The following is a 27,387-nucleotide window of genomic DNA, read 5'->3' as shown; positions in this document are numbered from 1 at the left end:
CTTGTCTCTAGAAATAATTAAAAAATTAGCCAGGTATGGTGGCGGGCACCTGTGGTCCCAGCTACTCAGGAGGCTGAGGTGGGAGGATCATTTGCACCCAGGAGGTCAAGGCTGCAGCGAGCCATGGTCGCGCCACCTCACTCCAGCCTGGGCAACAGAGCAGGACCCAGCCTCAAAAAAAAAGAAAGAAAGAAAAGAAAAAAATAATGTCAAAGTTACAAAAATAAAAATAGTGCAAACAATACCCATATATATATTATATATATACATAATATATATAATATATACATAATATATATTATGTATATATACATTATATATTATATTATACATATATGTATATACACACATTATATATACATTATATATAATATATAATTATATATAATATATACATTATATATTATATATAATATATATTATATATACATAATATATATTATATATACATAATATAATATATAATGTGTCTATTATATATATTATGTGTATATAATATATATACATATATATTAAAAATATATATGTGTATATATTTTTAATATATACACATATATAAATAAATATTTATATATTATATATATTATATACACATAATATATATAATATATATACACATAATATATAATATATATACACATAATATATATTATATATACACATTATATATTATATATACAAAATATATATATATAATATATATACATAATATATATCTCTCTCTCTATATATATATTTTTTTGAGACAGATTTCGCTCTTGTCACCCAGGCTGGAGTGTAATGTGCAATCTTGGCTCACTGCAACCTCCACCTCCCAGGTTCAAGTGTTTCTCCTGCCTCAGCCTCCCAAGTAGCTAGGATTACAGGTGCCTGCCACCATGCCTGGCTAATTTTTGTATTTTTAGTAGTGATGGGGTTTCACTATGTTGGCCAGGCTGGTCTTGAACTCCTGACCTCAGGTGATCCACCTGCCTCAGCCTCCCAAAGTGCTGGGATTACAGATGTGAGCCATTCATATATTCTTTACCCAGCCATTCATATATTCTTTACCCAGATCCACCCACTATTAACATTTTCCTTCATTTGCTTTGTCCTTTGCTATTCATTTAACTATGTAATATATATGTTTGCATATATACATATATAATAAATATTTGTAGAGACATACACGTGGTATTTTTCTAAATCATTGGAGGGTAAGTTATATATATCATGATTCTAAAATATTAGGTCCATTATATGTAATATTTGAAACATTATATTATATATATGTAGTAAATATAATACAGTCATGTGCTGCATAAGGATGTTTCGGTCAAAGAACAGCATATACAATGGTGGTCCCATAACATTATAATGGGGCTGAAAAATTCCTATGACTGAGTTGATGTCTTGATGATCCTCACCCAGTGTAGGCCTAGGCTAATGTGTACAGTGCTTATAAAGTCTACAGTAGTGTACAGTAGTGTCCTAGACCTTCCCATTCCCTCACCACTCACTCGCTGACTCACTCAAGAGCTACTTTCAGTCCTGCAAGCTCCATTCATGGTAAGTGCACTATATAGGTGTGCCATTTTATATTTTTTGTATCATAATTTTTATACCAAAAATTGTACCTTTTCTATATTGAGATATGTTTAGATATCCAAATGCTTACAATTGTGTTACAGTCCCCTACAGTATTCAGTACAGCAACATACTGTACAGGTTTGTAGCCTAGGAGCAATAAGCTGTACCATATAGCCTAGGTGGGTAGTGGGCTATACCACCTAGGTTTGTATACTCTGTGATGTTAAGATGACAGAATCACCTAATGATGCATTTCTCAGAACATATCCCTGTTATTAAGCAATGTATGACTGTATACGGGGACCAAGAAGGATATTCTTTTTCATAACCACAGTTAATGTTGCCAGGCTTAGCAAATAAAAATGCAGGATGCCGTGGGCAAATTCCAACAGAAATGAAAGCTCTGAGCTTTCCCAGACTAGGGGAACTACTACACTTCCTCTGCTGAACACACTTAGACACTGTTGTTGGATTTGATGGGTTCTGGGTCTCCTTGGTTACCCTCCAACGTCCAAACAATAAATCTAATCCGCTGGGCAAGATTTCTGGTAACCAGTAAATGTCTGCTATGATCTTGCTGATAAAAGTGAAGGTTAGTTGACTCTTTTTTTCCATGTCTTGAAAGCTCTGTTGATTTGGTAGTGTTTCTCAGAAATGAACTGAATAAGAATTGTCTTATAAAAAACACTGTTTAACAAACTTAAATATAACTCATCATTGGATCTTGTTAAAATGTAGGTTCTGATGCAGCAGAACTGGACTGGGGCATGAAATTTTGTATTTCTTAATAAGCTTCCAGAGGACATCAGCACAGTTGTCCTCCTAATCACACTTTGAATTGTGACAGTCAATAGATATTTCAAATATGCAGGTACCTAGGCCCTATGCCAATGTATTGATTCAGAATCTCTGGAGGCAGTGTCCAGGAATATTAATTTAAACAAACTCCTAGGGAGATATGAGAACCACTGGTCTATGGGTTTGAAATATCCTCTATCTTATTCTCAACTTGTTTATTTTGTTTCTGAAAGCCCAGTGCAGGTCCCTCCTGCTTGATGCTTTTTTCATTGACCACCTCAGATGTAAATTCATTAACAGTTGTTGGCAGCACTTGCTATTTATCATGGGCTTTCTTTTCTTACATATATCCTGTCTCCTCAGATGTTACTTCTCGAAATGAACAATTATATAGATTCTTGTAGCCTCAGCTCCTACCATAATGCTTAGCAGAGAGTAAATGTTTAATATGTATCATGGATAATAATGGTGATGGTAATGGAAGATGAATTTCTCTCCAGGACACGTGACTGTTTCCCAGGCCTTGTGTGATTAAAAGAACAAGAGTCCTGCTGACTCCACAAAAGAAACAATCGTTAGCAAAAACTGCAACTCCCAACTATGGCACGTTTTTCAGAAACTGGTACCACAATCCTTTTGTACCTTGGTAGTTTGGATTTTATTATGGTAAATGGCACTTTAAAGGAAATAAAGTAATACTTTGAACTTATTATGTCTTTTATCTGTGAACCTCAAAGCAGCCTAATGCCATTTATTAAGTTACTGTACAGCCATGATGTAAATATTATCGTACCTTCCTTACAAAAAAGCTGACTAGGGAAAGAGTTGTAATGTACTTGGCCAAAATCATAGCCATTCTAAGAAGGCCAAACCAAGAAACGGAGGAGTAGCTAGGTGGCTGACAGGTCAGCACTTCTCAGCATTTCCCAGACCTCAACTTAGGTGAGCTTTCCATAGGAGAGACGGCTAAGAAGTAACGGAAGACTATTTCAATTTGGGTGAACCAATTTCCTCTTCCTCCGTATTCCCATTACCATTGCTCTTGGTATCTTGTGATGCTTATACATTCTTATATTTAGGTTAAATGCCGACCCATCTTCCCTCAACAACTTCCTTATCTATTTTCCAGTAATCTTGTTCTCCCTACCTCCTAGTTTACTATAGCAGCAGAGATATTAGGTTGGTACAAAAGTCATTGCCGTTTTTGCCATTACTTTTAATGCCATTATTTTTAATGGCAAAAACAGCAATTACTTTTGCACCGACCTAATAAAATAACTGCCAGCTGAGGGGATCTGAAATGAGATTGGAACCCTAGTTTGACCGCTCACGAACTCGGCCTCTTAGGAGAGGTGTCTCAGGGAGTCAGTTTCTTCTTTGTGTGTGAAACGGAGAAGGACGACGCCCCTCTACCTTACTGAGGGATTGAAGCGATAGAACGCGATTCGTAAACTGCACAGCACTAAACGGATACCACTTTGTCCCCTTACTATGTCATTCCTTGTTTAATTTAATGCCAGGGCCACACAGCGCAGCATAACTAATAGGGATAGGGCGTGTCTGTAGGGAACTACCTCGAGGTAGATCTTTTTCTTTTGAGGAAAAGGGGAACGCGGAGCTGCTGGGAGTCGTAGTCTCGGCGGCGGTCTCCGCTGAGCTCAGACAAAGGAAAGAACTACAACTCCCGTGAGGCAGTGCGCGGACAGCTCGCACTGCCCCTCCTCCCCCAACCGGCGCGTGCCCCCAAGAGAAACTGGGGGCCTGCGCGCGCGCTGGGGACCTGCAGGGCAAGCGCAAAGGCAGCTTGCTAGTGGTAGCCGTGAGAGCAGATCGAGGAAAGGAGACCCTTGGCAAATTAAAAAATAAAAAGAACCGTGCACTATTGCCTCACCACCCGGACGGGCTGTAAACCCCCACTACTTCGGAGGCGTGGGGAGCGCGCTCCCGGGCTCCAGTCTAGAACTTCGGGGACTTAAATCAGCAAGGGCGGGAAGGGGCGGGGCCGTAGGCGGGGCGGGCGGCGGCGGCGGCGGCGGAGCCAGGACCCAGACATCTGGGACTGTTGTTGTTCTCTCGCGGCGCGACCGCCTCAGTCACTTCGCCCAGAGACCCGGACCTGGTCCGCTGGGGAGCAGGCGGCCATAAACCCCCTCTCTCCCGGGTCTCTGACGCCGCGGCAGGAGCTGTTACAAACACCCTGCGGTTGGTCTCCGATGCCCTTCAGTGAGGTGGGGACGCCTGGACCCTGGTGAGCGAACCCCAAGCCACCCCCCACCTCAACTCAGTGTCTTCGCCGGTCCCCGGCCCGTACGCCTGTCTGGTCGCCATGGCTGAAAACACAGAGGGGGATCTGAACTCCAACCTGCTCCACGCCCCCTACCACACCGGGGACCCTCAGCTGGACACGGCCATCGGGCAGTGGCTCCGCTGGGATAAGGTGGGTACCTGGTCAGCCCGGCAAACGCCGTCGCCTCCCCCACACAGTCTGCTCTTTCCTGTGCCCACCCAGCGCCCCGCGGGCTGCAGAGGAGATGGCTCGGGACACCGAGCGGGGGGCAGCGGAGCAGGGCGTTGCCACCCACCTATGCGTGGGGTTGCTCCTTCGGACTGCCAGAGCCGGGCGGCAACATCTGCATCGCTTCCTTCTGCAGTGCTCTCAATTGTAACCTCCCTTCCTCTTCTTTACCCTCTTTCCTTTCAAGTGCTGTCTTCCCTCTTTCTTCAAAAAAAAAAAAAAAAAAAAAGCATCATCATTGTAAGTTATACCCTAAACAACGATTTCCTTTCCCTTTTTCTCCCTTGACTTCCTTCTCCACGTACCTGAAAGTGGTTTCTGGCACCCTTACTGGGCGTTTCTAACCGCTATCCGCTTTAGTTCTGGTCTGGTGTGTTTCCTCCTTCTGTCGCTAGGTAGTTGCTGGTCTTTTATCACTCCCTGGTATTGTCTAGTATCACCTTTTGCTCTTGGGAAAGGCAAGGCGCTTACCTCTTCTTTCTCCTGCTGGCAGCTATTTTCTGGAATTAATCTGTTCAAGGAATCGTGTTTTCCAGGTTTCATATGGTACTCTTAATACAGGATTGTTTTTGCCTTAACCATTACTTCTCTACCAACACCTCCCCACCCACCCTCCGCCCCCACCTCCAAGTTGTTGAGGTAATTAAACCTCGTGCGGGCATTTGGGATGGATTTGTGACAATCAGAATTAAAATGCAGCTATCTTACTTGTAAAAGAGGTCCCTGGTAGCTCCAACAGAGGAAGATAATCCAAGCTTTTGCTTTGTCAAGTGCGTAAAATACCTTTGTTGAAGTAGAGAAGGCAGCACATTTAAAATGGAATTAATGACACTGAATTAAGGAATTTATATGGTAGTATGTGACATTATGTTGTACAAATGAATTTCCTTAAGGCTTCTCTTTCTGAAAGTTTTGTTTTTACTTTATTCATTCATTCATTCAGCAAAAAAATATTGAATGCTGAGTGCGTGTTTTAGGTCTTGTTAGACCCAGGAAATACTTGTGAGGAAAATAGAAAGGGTTCCTGCCCTCAACAAGCCTCAGTTAGCAGATGAGGAAGACCAACAAATAAGCAACTACAATGAGGTATTTGGTGTTAATTGGTCATATGTATATTGGACGAATAATTCTTCCTCTACAGTCTAAACTAATGCTTCTCAAACCTTAATGTGCTTATAGATCACCTGGGGATCTTGAAATACAAATTCTGATTCAGGAGGCCTGGGGTGGGGCCTTGGATTCTGCCTAAGAATGAATTTCCGGCCGGGCGCCGTGGCTCAGGCCTGTAATTCCAGCACTTTGGGAGGCCGAGGCGGGTGGATCACGAGGTCAGGAGATCGAGACCATCCTGGCTAACATGGTGAAACCCCGTCTCTACTAAAAATACAAAAAATTAGCCGGGCGCGGTGGCGGGCGCCTGTAGCCCCAGCTATTCGGGAGGCTGAGGCAGGAGAATGGCTTGAACCCGGGAGGCGGAGCTTGCAGTGAGCGGAGATCGCGCCACTGCACTCCAGCCTGGGCGACAGAGCGAGACTCCGTCTCAAAAAAAAAAGAAAAAAAAAAAAAAGAATGAATTTTCAGGTGAAACTAATGCTGCTGGTCTGTGGACCACACTTGGAGTAGCAAGACTTTTTGTTCTCTTTAGGTGCCAGTTTTAACTGTACTTTTCCTAATGAGTCTCCTGATTGATTTTTTTTTTTTTTTAAACAGGGTCTCACCGTGTTGTCCAGGCTGGAGTGCAGTGGCGCGATCTCCGCTCACTGCACTCACTGCAGCCTTGAACTCCTGGGCTCAAGTGATCTTTCTGCCTTAGCCTGCCGAGTAGCTGGGACTACAGGCACATGCCACCACGCCCAGCTAATTAAAAAAAAATTTTTTTTTTTTTAGAAATGGTGTCTCACTATGTTGCCCAGGCTTGTCTTGAACTCTGGGCCTCAAGGGATTCTCCCACCTCAGCCTCCCAAAGTGTTGGGATTATAGGCATGAACCACCACACCCGGCCCCTGAATTATTTTTAAAAGATTGTTTGAATGAATTTATATTTATTGATTGTCCATTCTATGCCTATACATTGTTGGGATATACTGAAATATTAAAGAAACCTGTAAAATGCACATAAAATAATAATGCTAGGGTAGTTTTGGTGGCAATTAAATGGTTTGTAGGCAGTCAGTTCTTATAGTTCAAAAGTAGGAGTAAACGGTGGACTGAGATGCTCAAGGAAGACTTCATTAGAAGATAGGATGCATAAAAAGAATGAAGAGAGGTCAGGCACGGTGGCTCACGCTTGTAATGATAGCACCCTGGGAGGCCAAGGTGGGCAGATCACCTGAGGTCAGGAGTTCGAGACCAGCCTGGCCAACATAGTGAAACCCCGTCCCTACTAAAAATACAAAAAAAAAAAAAAAAAAAAAAAAGGCCAGGCGAGGTGTCACGTGCCTGTAGTCCCAGCTACTCAAAGGCTGAGGCCAGAGAATCACTTGAACTTGGGAGGCGGAGGTTGCAGTGAGCTGAGATTGTTCCACTGCACTCCAGCCTGGATGACAGAGTGAGACTCCATCTCAAAAATAAATAAAACAAAACAAAACAAAATAAAAATAATGAAGATAAAACTTCATTGAAAGTGGAAGATAAATTCTTAATTTGTATTTAAAGTGCCTCTGAATATAAGGCATTAGCTGAAACCTGTGAGAGATAGAAAGATGAAATAGATATGGATCATATCTTTAAAGAAAATAGAAGGGAAGGAAAAGCATAAGTAATAGGGGCAAGTAATAAGTATCCTTAACAGAGGAATAGATTAAGTAATTTGTTTATTTAATAAATATAATAAATTTCTTCATTGATCCTCTCTTAATAGGAGAGAATACATTTAATGGAGAAATTGTATCTACTGTAGATTGATACTATAGGTAAGCTAGACTGTCTCAGGGCACTGAAATTTAGAGTGCAGAAATGTAAAATAAGATCAGACTCATGGCATTTCTTACATTATATATTGATGGCATATGTAGTCTTTTAACATACAGAAACTGATTTTAACACCTGATGAATACCTATTTAATTAAAAAAGGAACCAAATGCCACCAATTCTTCATGACTCAGATGAGGCATATAATAAGTTTTAAATTGATTAGAGGTCAATTTGCTCCTTGCGTTGGTCACTAAAATTACTAATCTTAGTCTCGGTTGGTGTATTTGAAAAGTCTTTATGAAAAAATGTTATTTGTGCTTGAACTTTCAGAATTAGTTAAAATTAGACTTGCTAACATAAGGAGAACTATGACAAGCATAGAGAGAAATTTTAATGTGTGTAATAAGAACTTCTATTTCTGCTGTTGCTCAGGGTACATAGAAAATTTTGGAAGGATGTGTAAAGACCAGGTCATAGAAGGGCTTTAGTATGTCTTGAAGGGCTTAAATACACACAGGTGTGTGTGTAAATGTTAAAAAGAAAACAATGCAACAAGACAGGTGTTTATTGGGGCAGTTTGGGGTACTCCATGTAGTTTCTAAGGGGTGGCTTTCTGTTGGTAAATTTACAAGTCCAGAATGTGACCTTCCATTCCTGAGCCTTCAGCCTAATTTGTTAGCCTACCTTGTCTCAGAATGTACTCACTGTGCCCAATGCCACAGAAACTGATGTCTGAATTCAGAATGTTTTATTAATGTATGGTACAGATGTAATAGCTAAGTAGATTTGTTTCTATTCAGGGCATTTTCTAGATGCACCATAGGAGAAGTCAAAAGAAGATTTTTGGTGGTCATGAAATCAAATCACAGGGAGTCAGATATATGACACAAACATTTAACAGCATCAACCTGTAATAAGTAAATGCACACATCTCCACAATGGGACTATCCTGCCACTAGAACCCAAAAAGTCCTAGATCAAGGCATTTCTCCTCCAGGCAGCGAACAGATGACTCTACTACCAGTGCTCTCTCCTTCTATGCTCTAGGGCTAAGTCACTCACCTCCTTCCTAGTTTTTTTTTTCAGTGCTTTCTTACATTCTGTCAAATTATAGACCAGTTTTGCTGGCCCAGAAGCAGGTTCTCTCAATATAATATGTCCTGTTCTTTATCCATTGTGAATTTTCTTTTTAAAAGCAGTCCTATATGTAAGATGTTAGGCACTGGCAAAGTGGATGGGTCAGTGGCTGGATGGGGAATAGAGCTGGGACACAGGGCAGAGCTGCTCATCCTGCTATAGCAGCTGTCACAAAGGTGTTGAACTTCCTATATATCAACAACGATGTGGAGGCAGGAATTGGCCACGGCATTTTAAGAAATAGCAAGTAGAGCACTGTGGTCTCAGAATGTAGGTCTGCGTTGAGAAAGAGTATCATGTAAAGTTCAAGGTAGCGTAGGCTTATAAAAAGCCTGAAAATGGAAATAAAATACTTCAATCTAAGCCAGTGATTCAAACATTAGTCTAACGGTAGAAGTTTTTTTTCAATGTCACTCACATGATTTTCTGTGCCTCCTAACGTAGCCCAGATAGAAAAGGTGGTGAGTGAATTTCCTTTTAAGTCATCATTATGCGATGGGAAATACACCTATGACATACCTCTACAAAGGTGGTCTACTCCAGGGTCATTGCGTAGAGACCCAAAGAAATTGTGGACATTATCCAGTTGGGGAGCTTAGATGGGAGCTTGGATCTGCCACCTAGTTCAATCCAATTTTTATAATACTAGTTTATATAACATTTTTTGTTCACATTTTTCTGATACTGAATTTGGCATTTAATCAATGAAGAGTACACAGTATACACATATGGCTTTATTACTTTTGGGAAATGCTAGTCCTTATTCCTTGAATTTATTTTTGTAGTGTTTCAACTTTGGTAAAATGCTGTTAAGTCTCATTTGTTATTCATAGCAACAGTGTGTTAGGCAGGTAGTAGTTATCCCCAATTTTGCAAGTAAAGAAACTTAAGCTCATAAAAGAAAAGTGACTTGCTAAAGGAGATACGGCTTTTAAGTGGTAAAATTGGGACTCAAACCTAGGTCATCTGACTTTTACTGTATTCTTATCACTAGGGTAGACTCCATAAACCAAATGTTTAATAAATGTTAGTGACAACATAAACTAAGTTTCAAGGCCCTCATTAAAACTATTTTATTGGCTTTTATAAAGCTGGAGTAGGATGTAATATTATGCAGAATAAATTGCCATGGATTTTTTTTTTTAAGAGCTGAACAGTTGCTTTGGTCTCCTTGGCAACACAGTATTCTCCTTCTGTCCAAGAAATTTAGTACATATAAATGAATATTTGAATTTTTTCTTTTTAGAATTCAAATTCATTTTTTTCTTTATACTTCCAAATTTCCTACATTTTCTCCTGTTTTCATCATTTTTTTTGCAATTTATTTTTTTTGAAGAAATACATGCTTATGATTTTAAAAAATAGTACAGAAGGGATTATAATGGAAAACAATGATCCTAACTGCCTCTTCTTTTCCTCAGTTTGCTCCTTATAAGTCATTTTAAGTTTCTTTTTAGTTATTTTTGTGGTTACCATGAAAAGACTAATATACTAGAAGCACTATTTCTTGATGTATTTTAAAGCTTTAGATATTATCTGTCAAATATATCCCTGTGCTATAAAAAATGGGAATTCACTCACTATTCTCTATGTCTCCTAAATTTTGATAGTTATGCTATTAGCATTAGTCATTTCGCAAGTTTAAACAATATAATTAATGCTAGCAAAGTTTGCAGGACAATAAGTGCAACTAACAAACAGGGCTTCCAACTGGCCATTCTATTTAAGAGGAGACTGGCAGAAAACATATTGTATACATGAAAACAGAGAAAAGCCATACCAGCTTATATAAGGTACCTAGCGTAGTCAAATACACAGAAACAGAAAACAGAATGTTGGGTACCAGCGGCTAAAAATCTATTGATGTTAATAACTAACTAACGATCAAACTATAAAAAGGAAATAAGCTGCATGAAAAATAAGTAAAGCAATGGATACAGGAAAAAAACTGAGTTAAGTCAGGGAACACAAGAACTTAATGTTTTTTGATTAAATAAGACAATTATTCCATCAAATAAGGAAATATGCTATGAAAAAGGAACAGGAAACAATAATGAGCTCTTGGAAATTAAGAAAAAAACGTTACACCCCACCCCTGCCAAATGCAATAGAAAATACAGATGTTAAAGTTGAGGAAACATAGCAAAAGGAAATAGGAAATATGAGGAAGTTGACGTGGAGTAACTTCCCCAGAAATCCAATGTAAAGAAATCCTAGATGACAATAGTGTACTGATCCACACTGGGGTTCCAGAAATATACCTTGAAAAAGAATTCAGCATCTATGCCATAAATAGTAAAAAGCTGGAAGATGTTAGTAATATGGTGAAGATGGCGTGTTGTTTCTGGTCAACAACATTAAAAAAAAAAGAACAGAAAAGAAAAAGCAGTTACCCAAGGAAGGGAGGGAGGGAGGAGGAAAACAGGAAGAAAGTAGGAAGGGAGGGAGGGAAGGAAAGAATGAAGGACCCAAATAAGCAAGGAAAGACAAAGCTGAATAAGTTAAGTTATGGTCTAAAAATGAAGCCAACTAAAATGGGGCATCATTTTGAACAATTAATTGATGGATCTTAAGGAAAGAAAAACAGATCTCCAGAACTTTTTCATCTTGCTAAACTGAATTTCTGTACCCATTAAATAACTCCCCATTTCTTCGTCCCCTAAGCCTGTAGCACCCACCATTCTGCTTTCTGTTTCTATGAATTTGACTAATCTAGGTACCTCATATAAGTGGCATCATACAATATTTGTCTTTCTATGACTAGCTTATTTCACTTAGCATAATGTCTTCATAGTTCATCCATGTTGAAGACAAGATTTCATTTTGATTATAGAACAAAATGTACATGTTATCAAGTTATTTTGGGTTTGGGCTTATTGCACTTTGTTTCATGCTACTTTTTGTACGTGGAAATTGCATCTACTCCTCAGTACCCACTGATCCCTTCCTCCAGTTCTTTTTACATTGTAGGTTTAGTCCTTTCGTTCCTTTACTATCACTGTAATAAGTTCTCAGGGAGGGGAGACAAGTGTTTAAGTCTTTCATCTTGACCCAAAAATCTTTATACTTTTATTTCTTCAAATTAAAAATGTACTTGAAACTGAAAACAGCTAAGATGTCCTTCAATAGGTGAATGAATAAGCAAACTGTTGCATATCAAATATTATTCAGTGATTAAAACAAATTAGCTGTCAAGCCACAAAAAGAGATGAGCTATCAAGCTGTGAAAAGATGGAGAAACCTTAAATGTAGATTGCTTACTGAAAGAAGATGGTGTGGAAAAACTACACAGTGTAGTAATTTTTCCATAGATATATTTGAAAAGGAGTGATTCATATTTGAAAGCTCTTCCTGTCTCATCTGACAGTTTTCAAAATAGGTAGACTAGCACTTCTGTTTGTTATTTGGGGGACTTCTTTGCCCTGTTTTTTTTTTTCTTTCATAAAAGCTGTTTGTTTAGTTCCTTCAAGTTTTCTTTTCTTTTTTTTGAGACGGAGTCTTGCTCTGTCGCCCAGGCTGGAGTGCAGTGGCGCAATCTTGGCTCACTGCAAGCTCTGCCTCCCAGGTTCACGCCATTCTCCTGCCTCAGCCTCCCGAGTAGCTGGGACTACAGGCGCCCGCCACCACGCCCGGCTAATTTTTTTTTTTTTTTTTTTTTTGGTATTTTCAGTAGGGACGGGGTTTCACCATGTTAGCCAAGATGGTCTCGATATCCTGACCTTGTGATCCGCCCGCCTCGGCCTCACAAAGTGCTGGGATTACAGGCGTGAGCCACCGCACCCGGCCAGTTCCTTCAAGTTTTCTACAAGGCCATTAGAAAACCTATTCGGATATGTCTTTGATCTAAAATTATTTTCCTGGTCGGGCGCAGTGGCTCACGTCTGTAATCCTAGCATTTTGGGAGGCCAAGGCAGGCGGATCACCTGAGGTCAGGAGTTCGAGACCAGCCTGGCCAACATGGTGAAACCCCATCTCTGTTAAAAATACAAAAAATTAGCTGGGCGTGGTGGCACTTGCCTGTAATCCCAGCTACCCAGGAGACTGAGGCAGGAGAATCACTGGAACCCAGGAGGCGGAGGCTGCAGTGAGCCAAGATCGCGCCACTGCACTCCAGCCTGGGTGACAGAGCGAGACTCCATCTCAAAAAAAATAAATTTTTAAAAAAGTATTTTTCCTGTCTCTTCCTCTCCTCTTATTTAAAAAAATCAAAGAATATGGATAATCTAATAAAAAGGAATTTATCATCATTTGATTCTTCCAGGTTTTACTTGTGAGATACATTGAATTAACAAAAGAATATACATCTTATTATATTTCATTAGCTCAGGGTTTTTGTTTTGTTTTGTTTTGTAGAGAAACAGGGTCTCACCCTGTCACCTAGGCTAGAGTGCAGTGTGATCATAGCTCACTGCAGCCTCCTGGGCTCAAGTGATCCTCCCACCTCAGTTTCCAGAGTGGCTGGGACTACAGGCACAAGCCATCACACCTGGTTACATTAGCTTAGATTTCAATGATAATCCCTGGATAATCTAAATCAGAATTCTTTCATCCTTCCTTTTGGAGAGACAGCACAATTGGCTTGTCTCATGGAGAAACCTGTTTTTACCTAATTTATGTCTGTTTGGTTTTTTAGAAATATTTTCCCTCAAAATAAAAGGTTGATTAGTAATTTAGTGCAGATTTTACTGAAGGAGTATTGTTTTCATTAGTCAACTGTGGTCTGCATTACTACTAATTAGTACTGAGGCTGCTGCCCTCTAGTGTCGGGAGTTAATGGAGAAAATGTTCTATGCTGGTGAAGAATAGACAGGAAGGCAGTGAGATAGTGTCACCAATCCTCATAAGATCTTTTACACCAAGTCATTTAATGAGGAGTGTATCTTACCAAACAAAACAATGGAAATGGTCATATTTAATGCCTTAAAGAGTATGAAGACTATAATATGGTAAATGAAAAATACCATATCTCTCTGATTCAAAGACATTTTAATGTCTACCTTGTTAGAAAACCTCTTTAATGTAAGTAGTGGTTTTATGTTGTGTTTCTGCTTCAGAATTTTTTCATGTCATTTTCTCTCTGAAATATTTCATTATTTATATAGGTAAAAATGAGGGAAAAACCTAAGCGTCCATGAATAAATAAATGGTAACATAAACTGGAACACTCTGGAGTGAAAAGAATAGCATGGCTCTATATGTATTAAAAGGACCTCCAAGATATATAGATATAAAGAGAGATATAGATACATAGGTATATAGGTTTATATTTTTTTAATTTTATTTTATCATAGTAAGAACACTTAACATGAGATTTACCCTCTTAACAGATTTTCCAGTATTCAATATAGTATGGTTAACTGTAGGTACAGTGCTGCACAGCATATCTCTATAATGAATTCATCTGGCTTAACTGCAACTTTATGCCCCTTGCTTAGCAACTCTCCATTCCTCCTTCCCTTCCAGCATCTGGCAACCATCATTCCACTCTTTAATTCTATGAATTTGACTATTTTAGATACCTCATATAAGTGAAATCATGCAGTATTTGGCCCTCTGTGCAAGATATACATGAAATAAGCAAGTTATAGAACAACATGTACAATTTGATGCCATATATGTAAAAAAAGAGTTAAAGCAAAACTGCATTTTACAAGTATGTAGATGTGTAGTAAAGGTCTGGAAGAATGTATTACAAGCTGTAAGCGGCACCTCTAAAGGTGGGGTCTGGGAATGAAAGTAATGGTCAATGATGTCTGCAGCTTTATCTGTATTATTAGTATTTTTAAAATAAGAGAAATGTGTTACTGTAATTCATAATAAAGTAAAATTTAAAATATAAGTAAAAATTAAGTGGTTAACTGTCTGACATTGGCTTTTAAGGGCAATAGGAGTTCAAAGTCAGGAAGATTTTTTGTAAGAGGTAGAATTTGAGCTGGGACTTGAAGGGTAAGTAGGATACAAATAGATAATGGATATGGGGCAAAAATTTAAAATGGGCACAGTAGAATAATAAAATGGAAAATGACACTGATCAGGGAAATGAAACTGAGCAGGAGGCATGCAGAAACCATGAACAGATTTCTTAAATATAGCATATGTATTGTGCTACTATGGTGAGTAAGTATAGGTGAAGGAAATCTAGTGTTTATGAGTGATCATGTACCAGACATGGTACTTACTAGATGCTTTCATGTAGAAAGTCTCTTAATTCTCCCAAGGATTGTTTGAGGTAGTTATTTCCATTTTTTTAAGCCTATGCACAAACCCAGGCTCAGAGAAGTGTAGAGAGAGGGGACTATTTGAATCCAAGAAGGTTTCAAACTCCTTTGCCCTTTGGGATCTGACCCCAACCTTTCTAATTTTTACGTTTGATGTAATGAGAATTGAACTCTATTGCTGATTCTTGGCTGATTAATCTGGCTGCAGCATGTAATTAGGATGAGATGGAATGGAGTTGTGGAGGGGATCCTAGAAACTCTCATAGAAATGTAGATATAAAAGTTTTACATAAGGATGTTTGCTTTGTGAGAAAATCAGGAAAAGAAACCATAAGACTCACTAGCAAATTGATCTCTGTCTTCTTTTTAAAAAGAGAGAAAATGATAGTTCCCATTTCGTTAAATCATATATTTTGCTAACTTTGAATCACATCTTTTAAAAGAAAGAAATTATAATTTAAATTCACATGTCCACCTCTCTGATTCCATTTTCCTCCCTTCTTCCTTTCCTCAAAGTAACCAAGGCATATCTAGGAATATTAGGGTTTTGTTTGATTTTCTTTTTCAGTTAAAATATCATTTTGTTTTTCACTTAAATGAAGATAACTGTGGGAGGCTGGGTGTGGTGGCTCATGCCTGTAATCCCAGCATTTTGGGAGGCCAGGGCAGGAGGATTGCTTGAGCCCCAGAGTTTGAGACCAGCCTGGGCAAAATAGGGAGACCTCATCTCTACAAAAAGTAAATAAAATTAGGTGGGCATGGTGGCATGTGCCTATAGTCTCAGCTACTTGGGAGGCTTAGGTGGGAGGATTGCTTGAGCCTGGGAGGTTGAGGCTGCAGTGAGCTGTGATGGCACCACTGCACTCCAGCCTGGGTGACAGAGTGGGACCCTACCTCAAAAAAAAAAAATTTTTTTTTTTTGACAGATATTGCCAAATTGCCTTACAGAGAGTGTGCACCAATGTATTCTTCTACCAATAATATATAAAAGTGCCTGCTTTCTCAAATTCTTGACTCTACCATGCAGTATCAAATATTTTTCTTTGCCATTGTGAAAAATAAAAACTATATTTTATTTTAGCTTTAATTTCCATTTTTCTTATAAGTGAGGTTGTATGTTTTCATATACTTAAAAGATAGCTGTATTTCCTTTTCTATGAACTATTCATATCTTTTGCTAGCTTTTCTATTGAGTTATTAATCTTTTCTCCTGTTTTAATGCTGAAGAAATAAGTCTTTGATTTATCATGTATTACAAATGTTTTTTCTCAGTTTGTCTTTTGAATTTATATATGTAATTTTTATCATGTAGAACATAATTATAATTTTATTGACAGCATAGTATTTCACTTGGTAAATATATCATATTTAACCATTTCCTTTTTGCTGGATGTCTTAAAGTATTCTGATTTTTAAAAACTATTTTGAATAATGCTGAGAGCATCATTTTGCATATAATTTTTTCCCTTAGATTATTTCTATAACATGTAAAGATGACATATACATGATATAGAGATATTTAACTTCTGGGAAATGCTGTCAGACCATAATTGTAGCCTAATTTCAGAAGAATATGGAATTTGGGCTTTATTGAAAAAGAAAAAGCATATTATTGTTTCCTTTCTTGGTGGTTTTCATGCTGATGGGCAGGGTTCTCCTGTTGGTAGTATTTTTGCCATTTCAAAATATGCATTAAACATCAAGCCATGAATCTTTTGTCTGGTATACAGGTATACGTTAAATTAAGCATAAAACTATGGAATCTCAGTTGACAGAAATATAGATATTATCTTATTTAAGCTCCTACTCAGAATAAAAACATGTTCTGTAGTATCCCAAATAGGCAACTTCCGTATGAGAACATTTCTGGTATAATGGAGTCTTGTCTTACTTAGGAGTTAGATTCCAAAGTCAATAAATAATGATAATGGTATAAAATTTTAAAATCACCCTTGTAAACCCTTAAATTGTCCAAGAACTACAAGATACATGATTTCAAATATCTATCCTTATACAGTAATATATGAGAATATGTAACATATGTAGTAATGTGCCATATATAATAGAGCACATACACAAAATACAATTTTAATATTTAGGAGGCAGGGCTAAATACATATAGTGGAGTACATGTAAGTTAAGTGTAGTAAAGCCATACTATATAGTGCAGTGTTGTAGGATAGAAAGATTTCTGCTTCTAGAAATGACAGATGAGGTAATTTGGACAATCTTCCTCCAACAACTGGAAAAAACAGACAAAATACAGATTTAAAAATCTGTTTGAAGGTGTTATTTAATGTTAGTCAAGAGTTTCCAGTTCAAGATTTGGAAGAAGAAGGAAATTCCAGGCCATAATCTAGAAGACAGAAATTCAGAGAGTTGAGTTTAGTATTTAGGGGGCCACTTTTGCCCAGGGCACATTTACTGATCAGGATAGGCAGCTAAGAAGATTGGCAGTCTTTTTGTTAGCCTTGCTAGTATAGCGGGACAAAAGTTGGAATCTAGGCCCTATTGCGGGTGGAGACCCTGAAAACACTCTTACTTTAGGTTAGAAGTCCAAAGGGCTGCCCTGTGAATACTGGTGACCTCAAAGTAAACACTCCGCATACAGACTATATTCCAGTTTTGAGTCATTTGGATGGCTTGGAAATTGGATTAAAGTGAACCTAGATTGCTAATGCTTTCAGATGCCTAAGAAAAGCAAAACAACAAACAAACAAACAAACAACAACAACAACAACAACAAGTTTCCTGGAGGGAGGTAGCTTCATCTTAGTTTCCAAATTATTCCTACTAATAATATTTTAAATATAATACCTAATATTACAAAAATAATATAATAGTACAGAGTCAAAGATAGCCAAACATATAAGGAAGCAAGTCAACATAAACAAGAACCTGCAGAAACAACAGATAATGCAAACTGACCTGCAAGGGCTCCCATATTTATCAAATGTAGACTTTAAAATAACTAAGATTGTCAAGATCAAGAAGATTAAAAAAGATTAAAATTGAGCAGAGAGCAGAAGTAAGAGTAATCTCATAAGTTAAAAAAATTGGTGGAGAAATGAAAATAATACAAAAAGTAAATTTTTAAAAATAGAAATTCTGAAACTGAAGAAATACAATAACCAAAATTAAGAATTCAATGAACAAATTTAACAACACTTTAGAGAGGAATCAGAGAGAGAATTAACAAACTACAAGATAGGTCAGTGAAAAATAGTCAGAACAAAGCATGGAATGACAAAAGGATAGGGGGGGAAGTGGGGGAGTAAAAGAGAGGCTACGAGACATAAGATGATACAGGAAAAGGTCTAACATGCTGTTCATTGGAATCTCTTAAGGAGAGGAAAGAGATAGTTACTATGAAATTTCCTAAACTGATGAATGACATTAATCCACAGGTTAAGAGTTTGGGGTTACAAAGGAATATAAATCATTCTATTATAAAGATATATGCACACATATGTTCATTGCAGCACTATTCACAATAACAAAGACATGGAATCAACCCAAATGCCCATCGGTGATAGACTGGATAAAGAAAATGTTATATATATATATATTTATATATCTCCATAGAATACTATGTATACATAAAAAGGATTGAGATCATGTTCTTTGTAAGGACATGGATGGAGCTGGAAGCCATTATCCTCAGCAAACTAACACAGGAACAGAAAACCGAACACCGCATGTTCTCACTTACAAGTGGGAACTGAACAATGAGAACACATGGACACGGGGAGGGGAACAACACACACTGGGGCCTGTCTGGGAGGCGTGGGGAGGGAGAGCATCAGGATAAATAGCTAATGCATGTGGAACTTAATACCTAGGTGATGGGTTGATAGGTGCAGCAGACCACCATGGCACACATTTACCTATGTAACTGGCACATGTATCTGGAATATAAAATAAAGTAAAATTTTAAATAAATAAGAGTTTGGGGTTAATTTGTATTCTGTAAACTTTTCTCCTTGATTACATAAGTAATCCTTCCCTATAAAGATATAAGGAACCATCACATTTTTTTTTAGTTTTATTTTTCTGTGCATTTATGTGTATTTTACAAATTTGGAATTGTATTGCATGTATGGTTTATATACTTACTCCCTTAATATATCTAAGTGTTTTTGCATATTAAAATTCTATTGTGATTTTTTAATACATTATTTTAATGTATTATTACATCAGCCTTTTTATTTAACCAGTTTTCTATTAACATGTGGCTTGCTTACTTTTTTATTATTAACATTACTTTAGTGAATATCCTTATGACTAAATCATAACGTGAATCCGTGATTATTTCCTTGGGATAAATTTCTAGAAGTAGAATTGCTAAAACAAAGACTATTTAATGTTTAAGCTACTTAAAACATTGGCAAATTGTCATCTGAGATGTTGTATTGATTTATAGTCCCTCTGTAGCAGATTGTATTTTTAAAGACGGCTGCACCTATATGTCCCATTCCACATGCTCTTCTTATTGTGTGACTTTGGTACTCCTCAATTGAAAGGTGGGATCTGTGTTCCCTCTGCTGGAACCTGGGTGGACTTTTGTAACTGTCTGAAGAAATATAGTACAAAGCAGGTGCGGTGGCTCATGCCTGTAATCTCAGCACTTTGGGAGGTTGAGGCGGGAGTATTGCCTGAAGCTAGGAGTTCAAGCCCAGCCTAGGCAACATGGCAAGACCCAATCTCTACAAAAAATTAAAAAGTTAGCCAGGCACAGTGGTGTATGCCTGTAGTCCCAGCTACTTGGGAGGCTGAGGTGGGAAGGTTGCTTGAGCCTGGGAGGCAGAGGCTGCAGTGAGCTGTGTTTGCACCACTGTACTCCAGCCTAGGTGACAGAGTGATACTCTGCCTCAAAAAAATAAAAATAAAAATAATAAATACAGTGCAGTGGAAGCTAACCTGCCTTTCAGGGCTAGGCCATAAAAGGTAATATGACTTCCACTTGGCTTGCTTGCTCATGGGACACTTGCCTTTGGAACCCAACATTGCAAGGAAACCGAGGCCACAAGGAGTGGCCTCTGTAGGTGTTCCATTTGATGGCCTCCACTAGGCCCCAGCCTACAGTCAGCATCACTGCCAGATAGACAAGCCTACAGCAGGACACAGACAAGCCATCCTGGCTGTGCCCTTTCTGAATTCCTAACCCATAGAAACTGTGAAAGATAATTAATGATTATTGATTGAAACCATTAAGTTTAGAGTGGTTTTTTACTAAGCCATAGCAATAAATATACTCTCATTCTCCAGCACTAGGCTTATTCATTTTAAAAACTCTTAATCAAGTTTTAGGTGAAAAAATGGTATCTTGTTTTGATTTTCATTTCCTTGGTTACTAGAGTTAATTTTCATTCCCCAGCACTGGGCTTACTCATTTTAAAATTCTTAATAATTTTTTAGGTGAAAAATGGTATCTTGTTTTAATTTTCATTTCCTAGGTTACCATTGGTGGGGAGGGGGGAAGCAATGGTTAGCGTGCTGGGTATAGATATTATTTCAAACTCAGTAAGTCTAATACTGAACTCATTATCTCTCTATTCCCAACTTGTTCCTCACCCTCCTTGGTCCACAATCCAACTCCTACTGATCTTTCACTTTTCAGTTCAAATATTACTTACACTGGGTGCAGTGGCTTCACACCTGTAATTCTAGCACTTTGGGGAGGCCAAGGCAGGAGGATCACTTGAGCCCAGGAGGTCCGGGCTGCAGTGAGCTGATATATCCCCACTGTACTCCAGCCTGAGCAACAGAATGAGACTCTGTCTCAAAAACAAACAAACAAAAAGACAAAAACACAAACAAACAAAAAACCCTACAAATACGCCAAAGTTCAGTGGCTTACACAGTGAAAGTTTATTTCTTGCTCACATTACAGCCCAGGGCTGGTCCATGAGGTAGGAGGTAAAAGAGGGGGATTTTGCTCCGTGAAATCATTTATTCCATCTTGTTGCTACATACTCCTCTAGGTCCTTAGAGTCCTCTCTGTTTAATGGGTAAATGGGGAAAGAGGAGTGGTGGGGGAGTAGGTCTGGGGCTAGGCATGGAAGTGGTGCACATCTCTTTCATGTCCAGTGACCACAACTCTGTCACATGGTCTCATTTAGCTCCAAGGGAGGCTGGCATGGTGCCCAGGAAGAAGAGTAGAACATGATTCCTGTTTTTTACAGGTGAGGATACTGGAGTGAAATTACCTGTTCAAGGTCATAAAGCTAGTAATAGATGCTACTGGAACCCTTGAACTTAGTATACTTAGTGCCTCACATGATCACTTACTGACAAAACCTGTAGAGTTTGAAAAGTTAATCTCAAAAATCATCACATCTGCTTGGAATCTAAAGTCTAAGGAAAGGTGAAGTGACTTGTTCAGGATGATCTAGCTAAGCAATTGCTGACTCAAGATCAGGGCCAAACCTTCTAGAATTATAGTTCAGTGATCTTTCTCTCCTGCAGTGGTCTACTGAGCACATTAGCCAATAATTGGATTCTTTGTTGGTCAAGAAAAGTATGATGTGTCAGAATATTTGTAGAAAGACAATAAACATTTGAAATATTTTATGTTGACTACCTTATATGAGAAATATTTTTTACTTAAAACTTAACAGAGACAAGTTTGACTATGTCATTGAACAGTAAAATTGAGCTCAATGTATGTGCTTTGTTAAAATTATAGTTTTTTTTAAAAAAAGATAGGTATTTTTTGAAACAAAATAATTAACTTTTTAAAATTTTTCACACTAATTTGGTATATCTAATATTCTTAAATGATAATATTTCAAGGATTATTTTCTACTTTGGGGGTACTTAGTACTTCATTTCATGGATATGATTTTTGTGTTTATTAAGCAATTATTCAAATCTCATTTTATATGATGAGTATATTTTATATTCAAGTTTTTTATCTAAGCCAAATTTATGTTAATTTCTACCAATTTTTTAAAGATAAGGACATTAAATTTAGAATTACACAAAAATTATTTAAATAGGAAAGAATGATTCGTTTAGCATGAATATATTTTGGACTTAATAAAGAAACATCTGATTTAGAAAAGCTGTTCTGCTCCAAGACTCTAGACTTGGATCTTCAAATCGGTTTACCCTCAGAAGTAAATGTCAGCTGTGTTTACCTTTCAGATTTTCAGATTGCACTTTCCTGTTTTAACTTCTGGTTAGAAATAAACTTAAAAATTTGTTTGTCTTTCATTCAAGATGAGGGGCAAAATAATAAATAGATAAACAAAATAAAAATGTTTTTCTCTGTAGTTATATAAAACTGGTATTTATTATTTAGACACAAGTCTCTGTCAGTAACATTTAAAAATGTTATGTACAAGTTTGCAACTTTAGAAGTATTTGAGTTCTTAAGAGTCAATTTTGTATATTGGCTCCCCTTTAGATGTGTAACAATATTAGAATTTGGGATTTTTTTTTAGACAGAGTTTCACTCTTGTTGTCCAGGCTGGAGTGCAAATGGCATGATCTCGGCTCACTGTAACCTCCGCCTCCCACATTCAAGCAATTTTCCTGCTTCAGCCTCCCGAATAGCTGGGATTACAGGTGCCCACCACCATACCTGGCTAATTTTTTGTATTTTTAGTAGAGGCAGGGTTTTACCTTGTTGTCCAGGCTGGTCTCAAACTCCTGACCTCAGGTGAGCCATCCACCTTAGCCTCCCAAAGTGCTGGGATTACAAGCATAAGCCACCGCGCCCAGCCTGAATTTGGGATTTTTAATATATATTATGTTCTTTTAGATCTGTTCCAATCTTCTAAACAATGCGATTCATGTTTTTGAGTGTATTTAAGCTGTTAGGTTTTGTACTAGAATACTAATAGAGTAGATTCAAATTGTGTTAGAATTATTAAAATAGTAGGTTTATAAGATAAGTAGGAAAAAAGATTTACAGGCAAACTCTTTAATATGGTTTGGCTGTTTTGTCCCCTGTAAATCTCATGTTGAAATGTGACCTCCAATATTGGAGGTGGGTCCTGGTGGGAGGCATTTGGGTCATGGAGGTGGTTCCCTCATGAATAGCTTGGTTCTCTGCTGGTGATAATAAGGAGTTGTCACTCTGTTAGTTCACATGAGGGCTGATTGTTGAAGAGCCTGGCAGCTCTCTTTTGTTCCCTCCTTCACCATGTGATAGGCTGGCTATCCTTCCCTTCTGCGATGACTAAAAGCTTCCTGGGCCTCACCAGAAGTGGAGCAGATGCTGGTGCTATGCTTGTACAGCCTGCAGAACCATGAGCCAAATAAAACTTATTTCTTTATAAATTACCCAGCCTCAAGTATTCCTTTATACCAATGCAGACAAACTAACGCACTTCTCATTGGCAAACTTGATTACTTTTTTTACACTCTTTTATACACATTTATATTTATTATACATAAATAATATAGAAGTCCCTAGTTATGAACAGAATAGGTTCAGAAAACTTGGGCAAGTTCAAAAATGATCCTTCATAAGTGAATGTTAATACTTTCATTGGTCAGCAGGCAGAGTTGATGTGAATTTTGGTCTGGTGTGTAACCTTCTGCACATCTGTGAAAGTTTGTAAGAAGTTAATTTTTTTTAAGTGGTTTTAGAAAAATCAGTTCTTTCATGTTTTCTTTGAATTTGGGCCTTATGGTTCTACAATATAGAAAAAAGAAAACTCCACAAGTACTATGTAAGAAGACACTTTCTTTTCTTCATTTCAGCCATGTAAAGTTGAAGCAAACCATAGGATTAGAACCTAAAGGAAAATTTTTGGTATACAGGTAAAATTTGAAAATAATGTATGGCTTTTTTCTGTATTCTGCACCTTACTGATTTCATACTAAACAATTAGCTTTATTACTGATGAAGTACAGAGAAATGCTAGTAGTCACTAAGATCTTTTGGATTTTCTGCAGGATTACTTTTTTGGAGTACTAAAATTGTTAGGATTCTAAGATATGCTAGTTAAAAGCAAATTTATTTCAGATTGAATGCATTTACTTTCTAAATAATTAACTTTCATTCTATATAATAGGTCAGTGTGTATATTTCTTTTTCTTTTTCTTTTTTTTTAATTGAGACGGAGTCTTACTCTATTGCCCAGGCTGGAGTGCAGTGGCACAATCTCAGCTCACTAAAACCTCTGCCTCCCTAGTTCAAGTGATTCTCCTGCCTCAGCCTCCCAAGTAGCTGGGACTACAGGCACGTTACCATGCCCAGCTAATTTTTGTATTTTTAGTAGAGACAAGGTTTCGCCATGTTGGCCAGACTGGTCTTGAACTCCTGACCTCAGGTGATCCGCCCGCCTCGACCTCCCAAATTGCTGGGATTACAGGCGTGAGCCAACGTGCCCAGCCTGGTATGTATGTGTCTTCAAAGCAGGTCAGTCAAATAGTTTTCCTACTGTCTTCCTCCTCTTTTTTTTTTTTCCTGACTAGGCTTCTACCCCCAAGTAATCAGTGAATTGTAAATAAGAAAGCACATTCAGAAAGCAAACAATAATTTGCATTTGGGAGAACGCCAATATATGTTTTATAGATTCAGATCTTATCAGTAGCTTTCTGTGAATGGGAAAAGGAGAGCAATTTGTGAGGTAAAAAATTATTCACATAGACACACAAGTAGTGGTTTTTCTTAGCCAGCATGAATACCTAACTAGTTTTTAACCATAAAAAAGTAATATATACATAAAATATCCAAACAGCATCATGGCTATCCAATAAAAATAAGTCACTTTTCTACTTGAAACCCCATGCCTAATATCCCCTTCAGAGGTAATCACTATTTTTAGTCTCTTATATTTGCATGGAATACTTCTAGATGATATATAAATATACACATACCTCTTTTTATAGAAATGAAAACACTGTATATACTCTTCTGCTCTCCTTTTCATTTACTATACCTGAGTTCTACATGAAAATTTCATTTAAAAATAATTAGTTGGCCGGCGCGGTGGCTCACGGCTGTAATCCCAGCACTTTGGGAGGCCAAGGTGGGCGTATCATGAGGTCAGGAGATCGAGACCATCCTGGCTGACACGGTGAAACCTCGTCTCTACTAAAAGTACAAAAAATTAGCTGGGCGTGGTGGTGGGCGCCTGTAGTCCAGCTACTTGGGAGGCTGAGGCAGGAGAATGGTGTGAACCCGGGAGGCAGAGCTTGCAGTGAGCCGAGATGGCACCACTGCTCTCCAGCCTGGGTGACAGAGCGAGACTCCGTCTCAAAAAAAAAAAAAAGGAAATAATAATAATAATAATTAGTTTATAATTCTTTAGAATCTTCATATATTATAGTTTATAAAATCGTAGTGATATAATGACTTTAGCAAAAAAATACAAATGTAAGTTCATCTGAATGGAGAATATGTGATAATTATGGCTGCATAAATAGTTTTTTAGGTTATATTTTTAAAAGTTTATAACATCAACATCTAAATTAATGTCTCACTGTTAAATAGGGGAGAAATCCGAGTGTAAAGTAGATTTCAAATGCCAGCTGTCATAATTATTTAGCTCTTTTTGCCATACAAATGTATTTATTATGTCTAGTATATCATGATTTTTTATTCATTTTTATTTTTCTCTAACTTACAAGTTTTTCAACAACCAGGAATTAGGTTAGTACTGGTTGTGAAGTCTGTAACTGGGAATGGAATTTTTAGGCCCTACTCTAGTAGCTGTGCAGTTAAACATTAGGAAGTATACTCAGTAACCAACAGCATTTATGTCTGCTGGATCATTTATATATGTGTGTGTGTATACATATGTATATACACATACATATATGCATAATGTGTATATACACATATATACTCATTAGATATATATACATACTACATATATACATATATACATACTGTATATATACACACATATATACTATATACACATTATATATACTATATATACATACTATATATATATATACACACACTATACTTGTTATAAAAAGGAATATCATTTTGCTTTGTAACTGGAGTTAAATTGTTATCAGAAGCATTATTAACACCCCAACACAATTATTTTGTTTGTCTGTAGTGAGATGGTATAGGCTTTAGAGCCAGCCCAGCCTAGGTTCCCATCCTGTCTAAATTTCCAATGCCAGCTCAGTGATACTAGGCTCCTCCCTCTCTAAATCTTAGTTACTTCGTCTACACAATAGTAATATTAATAATAATACTATCCATACAGATGCTGCAGTGAACATTCTTATATGAATAAATGTTTTTGTTCATGTGAAGGTATTTTTGCGGACAGAAATCTATGGGCCAAAAGGCATGTGCAATTTAAAATTTGATACTTGCTGTAAAACCACTGTAAAAAGACTATCCCAATTTACATTCCTACTAGCAGGGTATTACAGTGCTATGTACCCTCTAAACATGAAGAGTCTATTCAATTTTTGCCATTCTTATGCTCATCTTTAAATGTTAGCCCTCTTCAACTCTTTGACCTCTCTATGAAATATCGTGGTATCTTAGACATGATAATATCCCAGATATTGTTATTCATATTTTTCCCATAATAGCTATTCATATTTTTATGTAGGTTATTTGTTAGTGTGTGCCATTTATGAAACAGAAACTGCTTGAGTCTGGATTTTATATATCATCCATTAGTTTTAAGCAGATTAAAATTTCAGTTAATCTCATTCAACTTCTCATTAGTTTGGCCATGTACTCTGGTTACTTTAATTTCTACTATAACCAGAAAACCATTTTGTTTAAATTGTATATTAATATGTTTTTATGTATTTCTAAGGACAAATATACTGTAATATTTAGCACCTTTTATGTGCACTGGTTTATTCTGAATATTCATTATCATTGTATATACTATGGATGTTGAAGAAGCAAATAGAATGGACTCAATTCATATTAATCTTGAAGAGAGAAGTTATGTTTCATCTTATTTCCTTAATATTTGACTTTTCCAAAAAGAAAATATTGGAAAATTGCATTAAGTCTTACTGTTATTATAAATGCATTTCTATTTGAAATTTGATATTCTTTTGTGAAGCACCATTTTCAGTGACAGGTATTCTTGAGATTTATGAAAATAAGTTAAAGTACACGACAATGAAATACAGAATCCCAAATATAGATGTTGGCATGCCCTGCCTCACAAACCGTGTTTGGAATGAATTTGTATTCTCATTCTTAATTAAATTCACACTTAACACATAAAACGTTTCTATGGTCAACTTGTGCCATAGATAAATTGAATCATTTTCTGTGATTT

The 27,387-nt window shown here is 37.4% G+C and overlaps 1 protein-coding gene and 2 long non-coding RNA genes across 3 annotated transcripts in view; 2 read left to right on the top strand and 1 right to left on the bottom strand.

The window, feature by feature from the left end:
* Positions 1-2,091: 2,091 nt before the first annotated feature.
* LOC134731252 (uncharacterized) lies at positions 2,092-3,076 on the top strand. The gene is made up of 2 exons (XR_010113474.1): positions 2,092-2,161; positions 2,868-3,076. It is a non-coding gene; the product is annotated as an uncharacterized LOC134731252 (long non-coding RNA).
* Positions 3,077-4,121: 1,045 nt separating this feature from the next.
* Positions 4,122-27,387, top strand: part of PGM2L1 (phosphoglucomutase 2 like 1) — a 68,274-nt gene continuing 45,008 nt past the window's right edge. The window contains exon 1 of the mRNA XM_003814679.6: positions 4,122-4,804. Within this exon, the coding sequence (XP_003814727.1) occupies positions 4,694-4,804 (111 nt within the window). The 5' untranslated portion in view covers positions 4,122-4,693. The remainder of the gene's footprint in view (positions 4,805-27,387) is intronic.
* LOC129393389 (uncharacterized) lies at positions 5,043-5,493 on the bottom strand. The gene is made up of 2 exons (XR_008620227.2): positions 5,188-5,493; positions 5,043-5,086 (listed from the first exon to the last, which is right to left on the bottom strand). It is a non-coding gene; the product is annotated as an uncharacterized LOC129393389 (long non-coding RNA).

This window comes from Pan paniscus, chromosome 9, assembly GCF_029289425.2.
Source record: "Pan paniscus chromosome 9, NHGRI_mPanPan1-v2.0_pri, whole genome shotgun sequence".
Taxonomy (NCBI): domain Eukaryota; kingdom Metazoa; phylum Chordata; class Mammalia; order Primates; family Hominidae; genus Pan; species Pan paniscus.
The sequence above is the reverse complement of the archived record's forward strand: the minus strand, read 5'-3'. Positions and strand labels throughout refer to the sequence as shown.